A 17,341-nucleotide genomic window follows, 5' to 3' on the forward strand; every position below is an offset into this window, starting at 1 on the left:
ACTACAGCCAGGCTGCTGGAGGTAGGGGTGCTGAATCATAGCCCAGAGGAAACCCAGCACCACCACATCCCCATGAGTGGAGAATAAGATTCCTGCACCCTGTGCTGTAGTCCCAGCTTTGAGACTGTTTTGCCACCATAGGGGAGTACAGTCCGGATGGCACGGCAGTCAGACAAGCAGGTGTCTAGAGTGGCTTAGAGAGAACTTTGGAGGTCTCCCAGTGTTGAATTAACTATTCACAGAGCCTCCCTTTTTAAATGAGCGCCTGCTGCAATTGCAGAGCCACTTGGGCATGGTGCATGAGCTCACTTGCACGCTATGCAGTCTGGCTTTGCACTGCTTGCATGGGTCGCGTCGCTGACATGCTCTCCTCCCAGCCCCCTTGCCTTGGGAAGGTGTTCCTCGTGCACATGCTTTTCCTCATCTTTAGTAACTTTAAATTTCTCTGCTGAATCTCTATGACTTTTGATAGTGCCTCTCCCTCTCAGCCAGAGCTTCTTTATAGAAAAACCTCATGCTCCTAATCCTTAAGCTCTTCATGGTGGAACAGCAGGAAAAAACAGGAAGAAACTGAAATGTGTGCTTCTAAAGATGGGGCTGAAATTTTACACAACGCATTTTTTAAAAAAATGCAAGGGATTCTCTGATCTGGCTTGGATCAATTCAGACTTGTGGTCCTCTTAGCCAGGGATTTCCTCCTCTGGTTGACTGCGCTGCTCTGACAGAGATAGGCTTTTCCCAACACCTGCCATGAATGCTGGCTTGGGATCGAACCCAAGACTTTCTGTGGGCAAAGCCTTCAACCCTTCCAGCTTAGAGGAGTGGGACACAGCTGCAGATGGTTGCCTATGAAACTAAGTTGCCTTCTATAAAGCCAGGCCATTGGTCCGTCCAGTCCGGCATGATCATCTCTGATTGGCCTTAGCTCACCAGAGTCTCTGGTGGAGATTTTCCTCTCAAACCTGAGACCCTTCAGATTGGGATTGAACGTGAAGCCATCTGCAAGCAAAACTAGGGCTGTTCTAGCATGCTGTAGGCTGCCAAACAACAAACAACAGTATGTTCTTCAGTTGTGAGCCCAAGGGGACATAGCTCAGTGGCCACACATATCCTTTACATGCTCAAGGTTCCAGGTTCCATGTAGGGGGTCTAACCATGTTCAATTTGGATATAGTGAACCTGAAAAATATTGGTATTTCTGTATATTTCCAAATATTGTATGGGATTCGGGTAAATATTCAGGAAACCTAAATTTATTCACCTCTGTTATACCCATAGGAACAGTCCCCGTAGGGCACAATGGAATTCAGAAGCCATTTAAACTTTAAATGCCTAATTAGTTCACTTTCCAGTCATGGCAGTACTTGGAGAGTCAGCCATGGCCAAATAAAAGCCAAATAATATCCCCTGGAACAAATAAATACCCCCTGGCCAAATAAAATCCCCTGGAACTCTTGGAGGGCTGCAGCTATAAAGGTGTCAGAGCCAAGGGTGTACTACAGCTGGGGTCTTAGAGATGGAGAGGAGGAGCTATAAGAAGAAAAGCAGCTGGTTCCTGTCACGGAAGAGAGCTAGGTGCGCTCGTTTTGCATGTGGGAAGTCCTGGATTCGATTGCTGCTTAAAGGTTCCCTGGTGTTGGAGAGGTCCCTCGTGTTTTCCTGTACAGCAGTTATTGGTCAAAGTGAATACTGAGCTAGATGGACCAAGGGTCAAACTAATATGAAGCAGCTTCATAGGTTCATGACGTACAATCGGCTTTATACTTTTTAAAACTTTTAACTGGTCTGGGCCACCGGTGAACATTAGACCACCTGCTTGGTATACAGACGGTCCCTCTTTCAATCCCTGACACTCCCAGTTACAGGATCACAGGTTGCAAGTGCCAGGGCAGGCTTTTCCGCTGCAGTCCTCAGAGAGCCATTGCCAATCAGAATAGGTAATTCTGGCCAGGGGGGACTGACGTTCTGCCCCGTGTCCAGCAGTTTCTGCCTGTGCACATCCGACAAAGAACGTCCTGAGCTCATGTTGTCTTACTGAATTCCATCCTCCTTCTCCCTGATTCTCAACTCCTCCCGTACAGCTTCAGTGGCTGCTGGATAACTACGAGACGGCGGAAGGCGTCAGCCTGCCGAGAAGCTCCCTCTACAACCACTACCTGCGCCACTGCCAGGAGCACAAGCTGGACCCAGTCAACGCCGCCTCCTTCGGGAAGCTGATCCGCTCCGTCTTCATGGGGCTGAGGACCCGCCGGCTCGGCACGAGGTAGGATGGGAGGGAGATAATGGCGGGGGGTGGTGGGGGTAGTGCTCTGCTTGCTGTCGAAGAGGCCTCTTGGATATGTTGGCTTATAAATGGATCTCTGTTTCAATCTCCAGGGGTAACTCCAAATATCATTACTACGGCATCCGCCTCAAACCGGACTCCCCCTTAAATCGCTTGCAGGAAGATACCCAGTACATGGCCATGAGGCAGCAGCCTGTCCACCAAAAACAAAGGTACGCGCTCGGACACTCCGAACGGCGTGCGCAAGTCGCTAGTCCTCATGGAAGTGTTAGTGACGTGTGGCCGTATCTCAGATGCCAAGGACAGGCCAGATGTACAGTCTGACACTTTGCGTGGGGAGCGATGCGGAGGTCAGAGTGGAAGACCCTCAGCCATGAACAATGCGTGTGCAATGGGGTAGGGTCGGAAAGTGGGGCTTAAAATGCAACCTCGCTTCTTAAGACACGCACACAAACACACCCGTGTCCGTTGAGATCACACCAACAGGCCCAGCCTGTGGTGCCTTCAACGGTAGGGATAAGACTGAGAGCTTTTTTTGTGTAGTGGCCTTTATCCTCTGGAAGTCAAGAAAGCTTAATCTTTCCCCCTACCTTTTAAAAAAATGTTAATGTCCGATGTTTGGCTATGAATGTCGGAGTTCAATTCATGTTCAGAGCGAGTAAGGGTATCTCCGAAGTGAGTTTGAGCAGCGACAGGTTTTCTCCTGCCCTCCAGATACAGACCGGCCCAGAAGTTGGACGGCGTGGCTGAGGGGGGCTCCAACAGCAGCCTGCATGCCACTCCGGAGCAGTCAGTCGCCGCTCAGAGTCAGCATCACCAGCAGTTCATAGGTGAGGAGTCAACTGCTGATCCACACTTAGGCTTCCCAATCCCCAGGGCCCAGCAGGGGATCCCCCGGTTTTACAGGCTTCCCCCCTCCCCCAGCCAGCTGGCCGGCGGGGGAAGCCCCGCCCCCAAAGCCATTATGCACCTCCATGAACGAGTCCCATAGGGAATGATGGGGAATTGATCTGTGGGTATTGCGGGCTCTGGGGGGGCTGTTTTTTGAGATAAAGGCGCCAAATTTTCAGTATAGCATCTAGTGCCTCTCCCCAAAATACCTCCCAAGTTTCAAAAGGATTGGGCCAGGGGGTCCAATTCTATGAGCCCCAAAAGAAGGTGCACCCATCCTTCATTATTTTCTATGGAAGGAAGGCATTTTAAAAGGTGTGCTGTTCCTTTAAATGTGATGGCCAGAACTCTCTTGGAGTTCAATTATGCTTGTCACGCCCTTGCTCCTGGCTCCGCCCCCATGTCTCCTGGCCCCACCCCCAAAGTCCCCAGATATTTCTTGAATTGGACTTGGCAACCCTATCCACACTGCAGATTTCATCTATAGAATCATGATCTCTGATCCTAGGTACCCTTACATACTAAGATGGTTACCTTCTTGCTGTGCTGGCAATGGCCGTCCACTCATCCGTCATTGCAACAGGGGGAAGATTTTATTTCTTGGTTGGCTTTTGTAAACTGTTTTCTGTTTTAGGAAAGGCCCGGGTTCCATCAGCTTGCGCTGTGCTTGTTTAGATATGCTACGTGCAAAAATAACGTCCGTGCACATAGGAATCAAATATATCAAGGAGATCAGTCTGGGCCTACCTCCCCCATGACATGCTGGTCTTCTACATGCAGGGAGTTTAACTTTTTTTTCCCCTGCGAGTGGAAGACCAGCCCAGCTTGGTCCTCGCTGTACTAATTCTGTACTTGCAGCCCGTTGCAGGGATTCTCTTGCACACACATTCAGAAAGGTGATTCTCCTCCAGCCATCCCCATCTTAGGCATGAGCCATTTCAGAGGAAGCCTTCTTGTCCTTAGGAAGCTTTAAGCCCAGGTATTACTTAGATAGCAGAAATTCCAGCCCATATTTCCTTTAAAAAAAGATCATACTATTGGGGCTGGTGTACTGGCTTGTGGAGAGAGAGGCATATTTATGGCTGTGTCCCTTTCTGTGTTCCTGTGAGAGCCAGTTTGGTGTAGTGGTTAAGTGTGCGGACTCTTGTCTGGGAGAACCGGGTTCGATTCCCCACTCCTCCGCTTGCACCTGTTGGAATGGCCTTGGGTCAGCCACAGCTCTGGAAGAGGCTGTCCTTGAAAGGGCAGCTGCTGTGAGAGCCCTCTCAGCCCCACCCACCTTACAAGATGTCTGTTGTGGGGGAGGAAGATAAAGATAAAGGAGATTGAGAGCCGCTTTGAGACTCTGAGATTCGGAGTAGAGGACGGGATATAAATCCAATATCATCTTCTGTCTTCTTCTTCTCCCATGTGACGTTGGGTCAGTTTTTTTAGCAGTACGCCAGAACGGGCAGCCCATGGTGGGCCAGGCTGCCAGTGCCCTTTGCAGACGTGTCTTTTCTCCTCCCCAAACCCAGATGTGACCCGCGTCCTTCCGGATTTCCCAGCCCTCGACTTGGAAAACGCTCTTCTGCAGGAGGGGATTGCTACCAACGACCTCAAGTCCCTTCAGCTGCTTTACAGGCGCCATTGCGAGGTGACAGTCCAACCGGGCGGACCTCTTTGGGTGCCATTGCCCTGGCAGTGCCAACTGGTGGTGCCTCTGCGGCATCTGGTGGGCGGGGCAGGTGTTCCTTTCACATCGGCAATTCCCTTCATTCTTTGGGAGGGAAGCTGTGACTTCTTGGAGGGTTTTACACTTTAGGGTTTGTAGAATCTTTCGGGCTCAAGTGCCATGTTCTACTGGAGAAAGTTTTTCTTCCAGACATTTCGTTCTCGGCTGCGGAGAACATCCTCAGTGGCGTTGCAGCCGGAGCAGGTGCTCTGACCTTCTTGGCTGCTGTGCATTGAGTGAGGCCAGGGCTGCTGGAGAGCTGCTATTTCTAGGCTGGAGGGGGTGTGGTGAAAGGGCAATAGGTTTGCCCTTTCACCACACCCTCTCCAGCCTAGAAATAGCAGTCTAGAAATAGGCCCTTTCACCACACCCCCTCCAGCCTAGAAATAGCAGCTCTCCAGCAGCCCTGGCCTCACTCAATGCACAGCAGCCAAGAAGGTCAGAGCGCCTGCTCCGGCTGCAGTGCCACTGAGAATGTTCTCCACAGCCGAGAACGAAACGTCTGGAAGAAAAACTTTCTCCAGTAGAACACGGTACTTGAGCCCGAAAGATTCTACAAACCCTAATGATGTTACCAGCCGTGAAAACCTGAAATCTTTGTTTTACACTTTGTCTCTGCCTTCTTAGGCCAGTGTGGACGTGGTAACAAACCTCCAGTTCCACTATATCGAGAAGCTTTGGCAATCTTTCTGGAACTGCAAGTCCCCCACTAGTGAAGCCGTATCCTCCATCCCTGCCAGGTAAAACATCCCACCTTTAGCAGGTGATTCTCTCTTGGAACCAGAATGTGAACAAGTGGAAAACTATAACCCCAGGAAGACTGACTTCTGTACTTCTCTAGAGTCTCATGTCAGAATTGTGGTGTCCGGAACTAACAGATTGCCCAGAATCCCCAGATTGTGCTGTGTTTTCATTCTGGATGAGAACAGAAGAAGAGCCCTGCTGGATCAGACCAGTAGTCTGTCTAGTCCAGCATTCCTTCTCACACAATGGCCAGCCAGTTCCTCTGGAGGGCTAACAGCAGAGCACAGAGGCTGAGGCCTTCCCTGATAAGAACATAAAAAGAGCACTGCTGGATCAGACCCAGTGGTCCATCTAGTCCAGCATCCTGTCTCACATAGTGGCCCAAGCAGACCAGCAACAGGGCACAGAGGCTAAGACCTTCCACCTGATGTTGCCTCCTGGCTCTGGGATTCAGAGGATTAGGGCCACTGAATGTGGAAGTTCCCCTCAGTCACCATAGCTAGTAGCCACTGATAACCTTATCCTCCATGAATAGCTATCTAATCCCCTTTTCAAGCTGCTTATTCCTGTGAACATATCAACATATGAAGCTGCCTTATACTGAATCAGACCTTTGGTCCATCAAAGTCAGTATTGTCTTCTCAGACCGGCAGCGGCTCTCCAGGGTTTTCAGCTGAGGTTCTTCACACCTATTTGCCTGGACCCTTTTTTGGAGATGCCAGGGATTGAACCTGGGACCTTCTGCTTCCCAAGCAGATGCTCTGAGCCACCGTCCCTCCCCACTGAGCCACCGTCCCTCCCCTCCCTGTGGCCATCACAATATCCTCTGGCAGCAAATTCCACGTTTTAATCCATTTCTGGGTAATGGGTGGGATGCATGTGCAGGAAACCGAGGCTGCCACTGACCCTCCTCTTTTCCCTCCCTCTCCCGTGAAGCGAAGAGCCATGCGAGGCCATCGTCCCGAGGCACAAGCTGATCACCATGTGCAAATATGACCCCATCATGAAATGGATGCGAAGCTGTGACCACATCTTGTACCAGACCCTGGTGGAGATCCTCATCCCTGAAGTGCTGCGGCCCGTGCCCAGTGAGTACCGACGGATGGTGGCTGGGAGACCCTTTCCATGTCCTGTGGTCATGTGTTTTGTGTGTTACTGGCAACTTCTGCATGGGCTCCTTTGGGTGTTCCATATCAAGCTCCCAGTCTTTAATGTTCAGCAGCCATGTCTTTGGCTCTACTTGCATCTTTCCCTCTGTGCAACCTCTGCTGTTCAATACGCCAAGGGTGCAGAGTGAGACAGTTTGGTGTAGTGGTTAAGTGTGCGGACTTTTACCTGGGAGAACCAGGTTTGATTCCCCACTCCTCCACTTGCAGCTGCTGGAATGGCCTTGGGTCCGCCATAGCTCTCATAGGAGTTGTCCTTGAAAGAGCAGCTGCTGTAAAAACTCTCTCAGCCTCACCTTGCCTCACAGGGTGTTTGTTGTGGGGGAGGAACGTAAAGAAGATTGTGACCACTCTGAGACTCTGTGGGGGCTCCATTTCACTTTTGTATAAATCTGCAGTCTTTTTCTTCTTCTAAGTGTATTTACTCAGCAGTAAACTCCCTTGAGCTCAATGAGACTTTACCTCCCAGCAGAAGTACACAGGCTTGCAAAAACTTACTCTTTCGGTCTTAAATTTGCAAAACTGAAATGTTTTGATAAAAGCCGCAAATGTAGGTGACTTTAAAAACTGGAGCTAATTTGGAAGGGCACACCTGCTTCCCATTCTTGCCCTGAAACCATCCCCTTCACCCTCCTGTCCCCTCCAGGCACCCTGACACAAGCAATCCGTAATTTTGCCAAGAGCTTGGAAGGCTGGCTCATCAGCGCCATGAGTGAGTTCCCCCAGCAGATTGTTCAGACAAAGGTAAGAGAGAGCCTCCCACCGCAAAAAAAAAAGTAGTCTGTTCAGCTGTGATAGGCAAGATTGCATAAAGGGCAGGGCTTTTTTGTAGTAGGAACTCCTTTGCATATTAGGGCACGCCCCCCCCCCCGATGTAGCCAATCCTCCTGGAGCTTACGGTAGGCCCTGTACAAAGAGCCCTATAAGCTCCTGGAGGATTGGCTACATCAGGGGGTGTGTGGCCTAATATGCAAAGGAGTTCCTGCTACAAAAAAAGGCCTGATTAAGGGTGTTGCTGGGAGTGGGGAGACGATCTACAGTCCCCTTCATCCCATCCGGGGCTGGGGGGAAATCTTTGCCCCTCAAATCCAGTTTCTAAAAGCAGCCAATTGCATGCCTCCAGGAAACCTAAAAACAAGGTAAGGAAGCAATCACCTTCTTCTTTGGTGCCCAGGAATGGGGTATTCGCAGGTGGATTGCCCCTATCTGTGGAGGCTTCGTTTCGCTTTTGTAACAAATAGCCTCTCTTCCATAAATGTGTCTGCTCCCCTTGTTTTAAAAAGTACCTCATTTTAACAGTAAGCCTGATAATAGCCCTGGCCTGCTGTTTGTCCCCTCCAGCCACTGAAGTTTAAAGGTAGACCGTCCCTTTGCGTGGCGCTTTCATATGTCCGTCATGGCCAATAGCCACCAATCGGTTGAACCTCCAAGAAATTCAGCTAAGATAGTTGAACCAAAGCCATTTCTCCATATCTTTTTGGCTTCTCTGCCTTGTAAGAAGGGGAGAGGAGGAGGCCGCACTGGCTCTCGCAGGCTCAAATCCCCATTTTCAGAGCTGTGAGAATTGACCTGCAGAACTCTCTGCCGCAAGATGAGGCGCGGGCTTAAACGGTTTTCAGAAGGCACTGTCCCATTCTTCGGAGGGAGGTGGAAGGGGCATCAGCAGCCACGATGTCCAAAATGTGGCTCAGTGTTCAGATGCACTTTGTTGCCGCTTCTGCTGAGTCCCAGCTGACTTACGGCGACCCTGGAGGGTTTCCCAGGGAAGAGGCGTTCAGAGGTGGTTGGCCGTTGCCTTCCTCCGCATCACAGCCCTGCTATTCCTTGGTGATCTCCCATCCAAATACTAGCCATGGCTGATCCTGCTGAGTATCTGAGATCTGATGAGGATGGGCTAGCCTGGGCCATCCGAGTTAGGACACGGTCGAACCAAACTGGTGGTGGAAAGCGACAGCGAGTCACCGCTGACTGACGGCGACCCCAAAGGGCTTTCAAGGCAAGAGACGTTCAGAGGCGGTTTGCCATTGCCCGCCTCCTTGGAGGTCCCCCGTTCGGATACTAGCCAGGGCTTGGCCCTGCTTAGCTTCCAAGATCTGAAGAGTTCAGGTGCATCCGTGAAGATCAACTAGGGATGGGGACAAAGGTGTTCCTGCCTTGCTTTGTGGCCTTACTAGGAGCGATTGGCTGGCCACCGCTGGAAACAAGACGCTGGGTTAGCTGGAGATTTGGTTTGATCCAGTAAATCATCAGAGAAAGAGGATGATCAGGGGCCTGGAGACCAAGCCCTATGAGGAAAGGTGGAGGGACATGGGAATGTTCAGTCTAGGGGAGAGGAGGTTGAGGGGGGGGGGGGACGTGATTGCTGTCTTAAAGTATTCGAAGGGCTGTCATGCAGAGGAGGGCAGGGAGCTGTTCCTGTTGGCAGCAGAGGAGAGGACTCGCAACAGTGGGTTTAAATTAAGGATGGGAAGGTGACCAGCTGAATATTGGGGGGGGGGGGTGGAATTTGACAGTGGAGTCAGCTCCCGAGGGAGATGGGGAGCTCCCCCTCACTGGCAGTCTTTAAGCAGTGGCTGGACAAACACTTAGCACGGATGCTCTAGGCCCCTTCCATGAAATCTCTTCTTATTGAGGAGAAGTCTGCCCCTTGCCAGAGCAGCTAGAGCAGGGGTGGCCAGACTTGCTTAACAAAAGTGCCACATAGAATAAACATCAGATGTTTGAGAGCTGGAAGGGAAGGAAGGAAGAAGGAAAGAAATAGAGGGGGGAAGGAGGTAGAGGTGGAAAGAAAGCAACTTTAATTTTTAATGTATTCTCCAAGCAGCCAACTGGCTTGGCAACATGAGTTAAAGAGAGAAATGCTTTCTCCAAGCCAGCTGATGGGGCGGTGGGGGCTTTGGGAGCCGCACAATATCTGTGAAAGAGCGACATGTGGCTCCCTAGCCACAGTTTGGCCACCCTTGAACTAGAGGGAGCCTCCTTAGGAAGGGGCAGTCTGTTTGCGAATACCAGGTGCCCTGCCTGGAAACAGGATGCTGGCCTCTATGGACTTTGGGACTCTCATCCCACGGGGCTCCCCTGGTGTTAAAAGGGAGCAGCAGACAAACTCAAGGAAGCAGAGTAGGCACTATAGTTGGCTATCCATGGAGCCTCCGTATTCTGAGGCAGTGAACTGTTGAATGGCAAATACTCAGGTGGAAATCCCAGGAAGAGGCCTTCAGACCTCGCGTGCATGCTTCTTATAAGCATGGCCCGCTGCCGTGTGGCTTCATTCTCTCAGCATCTGGCCCCACTCGCTTCTGTTTCTTCCCCCAGGTCAGCGTGGTGAGCGCCTTCGCGCAGACCCTGCGGCGGTACACCTCTCTCAACCACCTGGCTCAAGCGGCACGTGCCGTCCTCCAGAACACCTCCCAGATCAACCAGATGCTCAGCGACCTCAACCGGGTAGACTTTGCGAACGTCCAGGTAGCTCCTCGCTGATCAACTTGCTGGGAGCGGGGGTGGGGTGGGGGTGGGGCTGTTGTTTTTAGCTCCCTAAATGCTCCGCCCTTTGGGCATCTTTTTCATTCTGTGAGAAACCGGGTTCCCCTCCCCCTCTGAAACTGTTTAAATGTTACCATTGCTAGTGAATTACGCTTTTACAATAGTGTTAGTTCCAGGTGGGCAGCCGTGTTGGTCTGAAGCGATAGAACAAAGTTGGAATCCAGTAGCACAAGACCAACAGTTTTATTGAGAATGTAAGCTTTTGTGCACTAGAAGCACACTTCATCAGGCAATGAAATGGAGCAGAGTTAGCAGTGCTACATGTAGCGGGTGGGTCGGGTTAAGCTGGCAAAATGGTACAAAGTTAGAATCCAATGGCAAAATAGTGTAATTAACAAACTGAAAGAATAACAGTTTGATCTGGACAGTATAAATTGTGTGGGAAACAGCAAAAGGCAATAAATATGTTGGAAATGGAGAATAATGGTGAGCATAACAGTAAATGTGGAGTCTGTTAATTGTTCTATTTCTCCTCAAGTGTTAGAGTGTGTGTGTTTGTGTGTGTGTGTGTGTGTGTGTTTTCGAGCCATGTCACATGCGTTATTTTCTTACAATGTAAGGTAGGTCAGGTTCATTTGCTTTCTCAGTCCCTCTGCTTTATTTTTATCTCTCAGGGAGGCTTACGTAGTTCTCCTCTCCTCCGTTTTATCCTCACAAGCAACCCTGTGAGGTAGGTCAGGCTGAAAGTATGTGATTGGCCCAAGGTAGGATTGCCAGATCGGAAACTCCTGGAGATGTGAGGATGATTCCTGGAGAGTACCAGGACTTCAGTGAGATGCAATGCCATGGAATCCACCTTCCAACACATCAATTTTCTCCAGGGGAACAGATCTCTATACTCTGGAGATAAGCTGTAATTCTCTAGGTCCCACCTGGAGACTGGCTTCCTTACTTCCATATAAAGGTGTGGAATAAACATCAGGGCTTTTTTTTTTGTAGTAGGAATTCATTTGCATATTAGGCCACACACCCCTGGTGTAGCCAATCCTCGAAGAGCTTACAGGGCTTACAGGAGGATTGGCTACACCAGGGAGGGTGTGGCCTAATATGCAAAGAAGCTCCTGCTACAAAAAAAGTCCTGATAAACATTGTCATGTGCTCTCAACCCCGGCGATGGAAGAGCGTAGAAATTTGAACCGGGGGTGGTGTCCCTCTTTGTTCCTCTGCCCCGCTCAGGAGCAAGCCTCGTGGGTTTGCCAGTGTGAAGAAGGCCTGGTCCAGAAGCTAGAGCAGGATTTCAAGCTGACCCTCCAGCAGCAGAGTTCTTTGGACCAGTGGGCCAGCTGGCTCGATAGCGTCGTGACCCAGGTGCTGAAGCAGCATGAAGGGGGACCCAGCTTCCCGAAGGCAGCCCGGCAGTTTTTGCTGAAGTGGTCCTTCTACAGGTAACCCATCCGCCTTTCCTTCAGTTTTATCCCACGCCACAGGAGAAGCGCATGTCGTTTCCCCTGTGTTCGAGCCTCACAGCAACCTTGTGGGGTAGGCTTTGGCTGATTGTGGGTGTCTGGCCGCTCGCCCACCCAGGTTTCAAGGCTGTGTATGGCTTTGAACCCAGAGCTCCCTAGACCCGTGAGAAACCCTGGCATGATTCAAAAGGCACTTCATAAAATTGCCGTTGGAACTATACAACCACGATATTAGTGACTCTCATTTGATTCATGTACATTGTTTGTACCCCGCCTTTCTCACGAGTGGGGAAGAGAAAAACACTGTCCCCTTCGTCTCAGCCTCTAGAAGTGACAAGAGAGTTAGAATAGATAGACAAACCAACACTGAACTTCCTTCCTGTTCACTCTTCTATTGCTTTGATGTGTAGACTGATAGTTGTAAGAGGAACAACTTCCTTCCATTCTGCCCTCTCACATTCTCCTTTGTGTTCACCACGGCTTTTTTGTAGCAGGAACTCCTTTGCATATTAAGCCATGCCTCCCTTATGTAGCCAATCCTCCTGGAGTTTACAGTAGGCCCTGTACTAACAGCCCTGTAAGGTCTTGGAGGATTGGCTACATCAGGGGTGTGCAGCCTAACATGCATTGGCTCTCCTGCTACAAAAAAGCCCTGGTGCTCCCGCATGCATGGACCAAAGTCTCTTCATTTTTGGCACGATAGGTGCAGGGTTACCCTCTTGACTTGCATCATTCCAATAGAGATTAGACTCTATCTCTAAGTTTTATTATCTAGGGTAATACTAATAAAAGGACTATTATTCATCTTGAAACTGATAAGTGGCTCTGTGTAATTTTGAAACTCTGTCTGTGCACTGAGAACAGAGGGTCTCTATTGCATGCAGCCGAGCTGTGCTCTGCTAAGTTGTGAAGGGATGCTGGACTGACCGTACCAGTTACTCCCAGCGCCAAAGCAGCTTGCGTCATTCTCCTCTCCTCTATTTTATCCTCACAACAACCCTGTGAGGTAGGCGAGGCTGAGAGTGCGCGACTGACCCAAGGTCACCCAGCGAGCTTCCATGGCAGAATCATCATATCCAGATGACGTTAAAGTTTGTGCTTTTATCCTTATTTTCTAAGCCACCTTGGGTATCATGGAGGAAGTCTAGTGGGGTGGTCTAACTTTCGTGTGAAGAGCATATATTTAAAAATCCCTCGAAGGTGAAATCTTATTTCTCAGCAAAGGCTCTGGGGGTTTGCCTGGATAACCCACCCTCCTCCGTAACTCATATGTACTTCAAGCAAGATCTATATGGGGCTTCTGGTGATGAGTATTTCTTGGTAGAATTATTTGTTGTTCCTCTGTTAGCTGTTTTTCATAACCTCTTCACAGAATAAATCATCTTGGGATATAGTACACCCCAGTTTTTGTTTGATCGAAGCTTATGAAAGACACAAAACGAGAAACTTTTTTTTTTAAAACCTTATCAGGGTTCAAATAAAACCTGTCCCATTTCCAGCCACAGCTAGCTGGCAATGGGACTGCTCTATGACAAATAGTTCTCTGAGAAGTCTACAGGCCTGGCACGAAGGCTACAGCCCTCTAACCACCGCTTGTTCCCTCACCCCCTCAGCAATTGACGGTTTGTGCTAGACTACGCCTGTACTTGGCCCTGCCCTGGATGGCCCAGGTTACCCCGATCTCGTTAGACCTCAGAAGTGAAGCAGAGTCGGCTCCGGTCAGTAGTTGGATGGGAGACCACCAGGGCTTTTCTCATAGGAAAAAGTCCAGCAGGAACTCATTTGTATATTAGGCCACACCCACTGACATCACCATTGTTCCACATAGGGCTTTTCTTGTAGAAACAGCCCAGTAGGGACTCATTTGCATATTAGGCCACACACCCATAAGAACATAATAGAAGCCATGTTGGATCAGGCCAATGGCCCATCCAGTCCAACACTCTGTGTCACACAGTGGCCAAAAGGAGACTACCCAGGAAGTCCAGGGTCACTATCCAAAGGCAGGCGATGGCAGATCCCCCACCCCCGTTCACCCCTCAGCTCAGAAGTGCCAAACTCATTTGTTAATAGGAGCAGATCTGACATAAGTGTCATTTTGATGGGCTGGGTCACGTGTGCTATGAAATGTAACGCCTAGTACCAGAGATGTAAACTTCATAAAGGACATAGGCAAACCCAATTAACGTTACTTTTTTTACTCAAAATACAAACAAAAGCAATTGATTCCGAACAGTGAAAGGAAGCGATTTAGCGAGGAGCCTACAAAAGCCCCAGTAAAATGTATTTAATCACATGCGAGACTAGGTTTTCTTCCCCTAAGGAATAACATAAAAGGGGGAGTACCTTACATTTCCATACATACCAGTTATTTGTGGGCCAGTAAGAGCCCTGGATGGGCTGGTTCCGGCCCCCAGGCATATGTTTGACACCCCTCCCTTAGTTTGAAAACACTACATGGTTGCCATGAGTCAGCTGTGACTAGACAGTACTTTCCACCTTTTCCCTTGTACTTGGATGCTCCGTGTAGCTCGCAACTATTAGCCTCGGTAGGAACCCTTTTCTTGATGCACTTGCCCAGCCCACTAAGCGTAGTGCAAACCGTTTGCAGCTGCAAGTTCCACAACTCAGCTGTGCCTTGAGTGAAACAGCCTCGTGTTCCCCCCCCCCTCCACAGTTCCATGGTGATCCGAGACCTCACCCTGCGGAGCGCCGCGAGTTTTGGCTCCTTCCACTTGATCCGTCTGCTCTATGACGAATACATGTTTTACCTGGTGGAGCACCGAGTGGCCCAAGCCACGGGAGAGACGCCGATTGCGGTGATGGGAGAGGTGAGGAGTAGCTTCAGCCCCCGAAAAGAAAGAGATCGGAGATGGTCTCAGAAGTCATTGGGGGCTGATCCGTGGGGTGGTGCTGGGAGCCGCCTTCAAAACAACCTTGTAAGGGTAGATGAGGCTGAGACAGGGGCTGCCAAGGGTTATCCCGTTTGAGCTGGGGATCGATTTGAATCTTGGTCTTCCCAGTTCTGACCTGGATGGCCCAGGTTAGCCCAATCTCATCAGATCTTGGAAATCAAGCACGGTCAGACCTGGTTAGTACTTGGATTGGGAGACCACCAAGGAAGTCCAGAGTTGCTGTGCAGAGGCAGGCTGTAACAAAACCACCTCTGTTCGTCTCTTGCCTCAACCACCCTACGGGGTGACCATAAATATGCAACTTGATGGCCCTTTCCACTGCTTCCCTATCCTAGATGGGTTTCTGCTTTCCTATTCTAGACGGGGTTTCGGAACCCCATCACTCATCCTCTGTCTTTCCACTTTCAGTTCAGTGACCTTGCCTCTTTGTCCCCTGCGCTCCTGGATAAAGGTATTTACGACTCCGTATTTTCTCTTTTTTCCTGGCTCAGTGGGGAAATCATGCAAACGATTACTGACAATTTCCCTCCAATGGTCTCTATGGGAGATTTCTTCAAGTCTTTTATAGCGAGAGATATTGTCCATGTGGGTCAAGCTCGCCTGATTCCATCCAGCATATTTTATTGACGTGTCAGTTGTATACAAATCTCCAGAAAGTTCTGTTAGATAGTCTTTCCTTAAAAAGATAAAGGTAGTCCCCTGTGCAAGCATCAGTTGTTTTCGACTTTGGGGTGACGTTGCTTTCACAACATTTTCACGGCAAACTTTTTACGGGGTGGTTTGCCATTGCCTTCCCCAGTCATCTACACTTTCCCCCCAGCAAGCTGGGTATTCATTTGACCAACCTCGGAAGGATGGAAGGCTGAGTCAACCTGGAGCCGGCTACCTGAACCAGTTTCCGCTGGAACTGAACTCAGGTCATGAGCAGAGGGCTCCGACTTCAGTACTGCAGCTTTACCACTCTTCCCTTACCATCTTATAATTGAGGAAATAGGATCGATTGCCATTTCCTACTAAACGGCAACATAACTGATACCACAAGAGCTGTTGCCAAATTCTTAGCTGAAATCATCAAAAATTATCTTAAGCCGGTTTCATTGTGATTCTTAATCTTGCTTTAGCCTTTTATGCTTTGAACAGATACGTTGGATCACTTGTTGTCCGGCTGACAAGTTTCTGTATATTATGCCAATAAAGGTGTGATATTGAATTGACAATTTATTTCTGGCCCTTTTGAGCCTCTGCCTCTTCCCTTCCCACAGATGACATCAGCGACCTCGGCAGCGAGGTGGAAGCCGATACCCGGACCCCCGGCGAGCCACTAGTCAAGCGCGAACGCAGCGATCCCGGCCCCTCGTTGCAGGAGATCTAGAGTCGAGAGAACCGTGAGGGGGAACTGGCAATTTGCTCTGACCCTGCAACGATTCCAAAGCTTTCCCGGGATTCCAGTGCCTGGAGTTCCGATTCCTCCACAATTTTAGTGCCTCCTAGTTTTTGTCTTAAATGTTTACTTGTCTTTGCAGAGGTGGTGATGGTGATGAGGGCTGGCGGGCTGGCTTTGGTGGATACAGCTGCCTGCGGCGCGAACTGCGGTCCGTCGTCAGCAGAGCAGAAGGCCCGCTTGTCCACTCCGATGACCCTTCAGCCCCTTCCTCGCAGGCGACGCTGCTCGCTCGCTCTTGCACTCTCTTTCTCTCTCTCTGCCTTAATTGATTCGATGGATTGCGGGACTGTTCGAGAACTGTGAGGGCGGGGTGGGTAGGAAGTGGGGGCAGCCATGGCAGCGACTGAAAACCCTTTTAAGTTTCCCCCAAGCACCACTGTGATACAGACCCGCTTGAGTCCTTGCAGAACCTGTCCCTCTCGATTGCGCCTCATGGGGGCAGCGATGGGGTGTCTCGTCCCCACCCCCAACCCCTTTATTTGCCAAATAAATTTACACTGTGGGAGACATGTGGTGTGGGGTTTTTTTTTTCCATGTTGGGGACTCTTAGTCGCTCTAAATTTTCTCTGTGCTTTTAGCGCATGCCATTATAGAAAAAGAAAAAACTCCATGCGTGAAAGACCCTGGGACTGCCCTGACTTCAATAGCTCAGGCAAGCCCGATTTCATCAGATCTCAGGAGTTAAGCAGGGCCAACCCTGGCAAGGACTTGGCTGGGAGGAATACCAGGGCTGGAAGGCAGAGGCAGGCTGTCTCATGTCACTTCTCTGAATTCCTCTATGCCCCAGTAGGGGTTGCCAGAGGTTGCCGTTATTTCCAGGCATGGAGACACATACATGCATGCATGCACGCACACAAATGCAACTCCCCCCAAAAACAAACAAACAAACAAACAAAAAAGACCCTGGAACTGTCCTACAGAAAACATTGTAAGACTTGGTGTCTCCTGCAGTTAGGGGAAGCACCAAAAGCACTTGCAGAGGGCTCACGGTTTCCTTTAGCCCTGCCAGTGTGAGATTCTCTTCTCTCCCCACTCCGGTGAGCATAGCGAACTATAGGAGAAGCGTTGTCATCTTATGGGGGTGTACATTCACAGCCTTCCCGAGCTGGGCTTCAGAAACCTTTAATTTAATTTAATTTTTCAGTTTATATCCCTAACTATCCTGCCAGCAGACTCAGGGCAGCTTACAGCATTCAAAACTTTATAGCAACATTCAATAAACCACATCCAAACC

The 17,341-nt window shown here is 49.9% G+C and overlaps 1 protein-coding gene across 1 annotated transcript in view; it reads left to right on the plus strand.

Annotated features, from left to right (window-relative positions):
- The window catches only part of RFX2 (regulatory factor X2), a 59,480-nt gene extending 42,866 nt beyond the window's left edge, over window positions 1–16,614 (plus strand). The window contains exons 7-18 of the mRNA XM_060232627.1: window positions 2,082–2,263; window positions 2,377–2,496; window positions 2,999–3,114; window positions 4,693–4,811; window positions 5,517–5,629; window positions 6,570–6,721; window positions 7,446–7,543; window positions 10,115–10,264; window positions 11,519–11,727; window positions 14,426–14,579; window positions 15,072–15,114; window positions 15,926–16,614. Coding sequence (XP_060088610.1) covers window positions 2,082–2,263; window positions 2,377–2,496; window positions 2,999–3,114; window positions 4,693–4,811; window positions 5,517–5,629; window positions 6,570–6,721; window positions 7,446–7,543; window positions 10,115–10,264; window positions 11,519–11,727; window positions 14,426–14,579; window positions 15,072–15,114; window positions 15,926–16,035 — 1,566 coding nt within the window. The 3' untranslated portion in view covers window positions 16,036–16,614. The remainder of the gene's footprint in view (window positions 1–2,081; window positions 2,264–2,376; window positions 2,497–2,998; window positions 3,115–4,692; window positions 4,812–5,516; window positions 5,630–6,569; window positions 6,722–7,445; window positions 7,544–10,114; window positions 10,265–11,518; window positions 11,728–14,425; window positions 14,580–15,071; window positions 15,115–15,925) is intronic.
- Window positions 16,615–17,341: the final 727 nt, after the last annotated feature.

The sequence above is a fragment of the Heteronotia binoei genome, chromosome 2, assembly GCF_032191835.1.
Source record: "Heteronotia binoei isolate CCM8104 ecotype False Entrance Well chromosome 2, APGP_CSIRO_Hbin_v1, whole genome shotgun sequence".
Classification (NCBI taxonomy): domain Eukaryota; kingdom Metazoa; phylum Chordata; class Lepidosauria; order Squamata; family Gekkonidae; genus Heteronotia; species Heteronotia binoei.